Here is a 2,780-nt window from a genome sequence, read left to right as displayed (position 1 = left end):
TGGTTTTAAAAAGTATAATTAGATTTTAAATAAGATAGAGAGAGTAAGCATTTATATTTGATAATATAATCTGAATCAATAAATACGAAAGTGTTAGATAAAGTTTTTTAAATTGATAGTTTCTACTGAAAGAGTGTTTTAATACTTAAAATAATGTCGAATGACTTACTGAATCTCCGAAGTTTGATTATTGCCTACCGGTGTCTTGCCTTTGATTATTTTAACTTAAACTTTATTTAATTTCCGTTTCTCCGAAGTCTGATTATTGCATACCGGTGTCTTATTTAACTTAAACTTTATTTAATTTCCGTTTCCACCTAAACCAAAGAAAATCATAACTAAAGGTGTAGTAAAATCAAAACCTAATTTAATATAAATATATCAAATTCAAATGTAATGTTTGCCTCTATGACTAGCTTTGGTTTTCATGGCAAATATAAGAAAACAAGCTAAAGGTGTAGTGAGGCAAATTCAAAAAACAAACAAGCAAATCAAGCTGATATTAAGCCATTACTTTAACACAGGTCGGCCGTGAGAATTACGGAGACAGCAACACGAACGGCGGCGATCAAGCCCGTGCATCGGGGCTTTCGCGTCATGAAAATTATCAGAGATGCCCGGGAGGAGTTGTGCTGAGATGAGAAATTAACGAAAAATAACCTTTATGTGCGAGTTTTGGGATGAGATGATATTGTAGATCTAGATCAGCCACTGCCGAACCCTTATGATGGAATGATTATTATTGGGAAGGTGATGCTGGTTGTTATAGAGCAGAGCCAAAACCCTAAAACCCGAACTTCGTGAGCCAATGGTAGAAGTGTGGTGGCTATGGTTGTTGATGTGATGAAGACCATGATTACCAGCCTCCTTGCGAAAATAATATTATTGAATTTTGAATGAGGCTTAGATGTTATTTTATGAACAATAGAATTATAAAGGTGAAAATTCAATTTCATATTAGAAATAAGCTTGAGAATTTGATACAAGCAAAAATTCCTTATCGTTGATATTGAAATAAAGTGAAAATGACTGATTGTATGATCTTCACACACACACACACAAAAAAAACTATAAATATAAATTATCATATCAATCAAAAATTGGACTAAATTCGTCGGATCCACCTCAAAGGATATGCATCATCAAGTCCATAATCACCATTCAAGATAGTAAATTAGGTCAAAATCTATTCTACAGATATGCATCATAACCATTCATCATGATGTCATTATTATTCATTGCAATTTCATCATTATTCGGCACGGTTGGTTGTGGTGGCGGTGGTGGTGGAAGATGGCAATGACTCATCATTGCAATGTCTTCATTATTGGACATGGTTGGTGGTAGCAGCGGCAATGGTAGCAGCAATGACTGTTCCATTTGGAGATGTTCTTGGCTTTCACATTGATGAATATTACTGTTTCTATCATCTGCTTCAATCCTTCTGCTAATCTCCTTAAGATTCTGATCAATCATCCAAGCAAGATGATTCAAACCAGCCACCGACATATCCTTCTGCACCACGTTCCCAGCACTGAGACATTCAAACAAGAACATGGTTCTCTCTTTCTCTCTGTTGTCTTTCCATTGCTTCTCAAATTGCTTTTCAGCCTTTGAAATCCTTTCTTTCAGAAAACTCTCCTGATTCACCATCTTTTTTCTTTGTTCGAACTCAGACTTTGTCATGAATTTCGAAAGCACATTTTGTACTCCGGAAGCGGATGGCCAGATCTCAGGTTGTGGTTCGTAGGGGCCATATATTATGGCACAAGCCTCTACACCGCAAAGGGTTGCTAGTTCATCAATCTTTTTCACTAAACCCTTCTCTCGATTCTTGTATGTTGATTTCCTTGCGGTATCATTCTCAATGAAAGCGAGCTTCACCTTTTTTCTAGCCATGGCTTTGACAAGAAAATAAGATGAAAGTCGATAGAGAAAAAAGAAGAAAGTTGATGGTTTTGATTTTTGTTTTCTGAATAATGTGTTGTATATATAGGCCAAATTCATTATATGTACGTGGTAGGTAAGATGCATGTGTCTTTATTTTCCAACTGGCATTTTCTTTCAACGGTAAAATGCCTCTTTATGACATTTAATTTTTAACATTTTTACAAGGATGTATCTAGAATCTAAATCTCTACATTCATGTACGTAGATTTTTTATGATATGCTTGGGATAATTCATAGTATTTATCTACGCTGGAACCATGGGATATCCACATAAAAATTTCTCAAATTAAGTTGGCTATTTCATAGTGGAGAAGGATTGAAGTTTGTTGGGCCACACATAAAGAGTGGGCTTGTTTAGATTTTTTCATTTATGTTTATCATATATTTTGAAAAAATTGATAAAAATACATGCATTTTTATCACATATTTTGTCTTGAATTGTTTTCAGAGATGTATCCCCACATTGAGGTGAGTCAAAAAATGTTGACATTTAAGTGGACATGCTATTTAAATTTGTTTGAGTTTATAACGCTGGTGCAATGGCCGGAACAATGAAGGTTGGATTAGGGTTGCGTGAGTTGTTGGACTTGAGACTTCACATACAAGAGGGGGTAAATTGTATGGTTTGAAAAAACATAAGTTTTGAAAACTTTTGTCAATTTAATCAAAGATTGAAAGTATTTTTTAAGTCTAAGCAACAAAAATAAAATAATAAAGTGCGAAAATTAAAAAGTTTAAGAAAGAAGAAAGACACCAAGAATTATAGAGGTTCGGTCAAAACAAAAAGGACATATTCCTCTCTCCAAGATTTGGTCTTGAGAGTTTCCAAT

The 2,780-nt window shown here is 34.4% G+C and overlaps 1 protein-coding gene and 1 non-coding gene across 2 annotated transcripts; both read right to left on the bottom strand.

Moving 5' to 3' along the window:
• Window positions 1–499: 499 nt before the first annotated feature.
• LOC131626829 (small nucleolar RNA snoR134) lies at window positions 500–635 on the bottom strand. The gene has a single exon (XR_009291332.1). It is a non-coding gene; the product is annotated as a small nucleolar RNA snoR134 (small nucleolar RNA).
• Window positions 636–1,191: 556 nt separating this feature from the next.
• On the bottom strand, window positions 1,192–1,960 carry LOC131626825 (agamous-like MADS-box protein AGL80). Its single transcript, XM_058897665.1, has one exon. It carries the CDS (start codon window positions 1,897–1,899, stop codon window positions 1,192–1,194), a length of 708 nt encoding a protein of 235 aa, XP_058753648.1. The 5' UTR covers window positions 1,900–1,960.
• Window positions 1,961–2,780: the final 820 nt, after the last annotated feature.

The sequence above is a fragment of the Vicia villosa genome, unplaced genomic scaffold (assembly GCF_029867415.1).
Source record: "Vicia villosa cultivar HV-30 ecotype Madison, WI unplaced genomic scaffold, Vvil1.0 ctg.000325F_1_1, whole genome shotgun sequence".
NCBI classification, from domain to species: Eukaryota; Viridiplantae; Streptophyta; class Magnoliopsida; order Fabales; family Fabaceae; genus Vicia; species Vicia villosa.
This window is presented reverse-complemented; position numbering and strand designations above follow the sequence as displayed.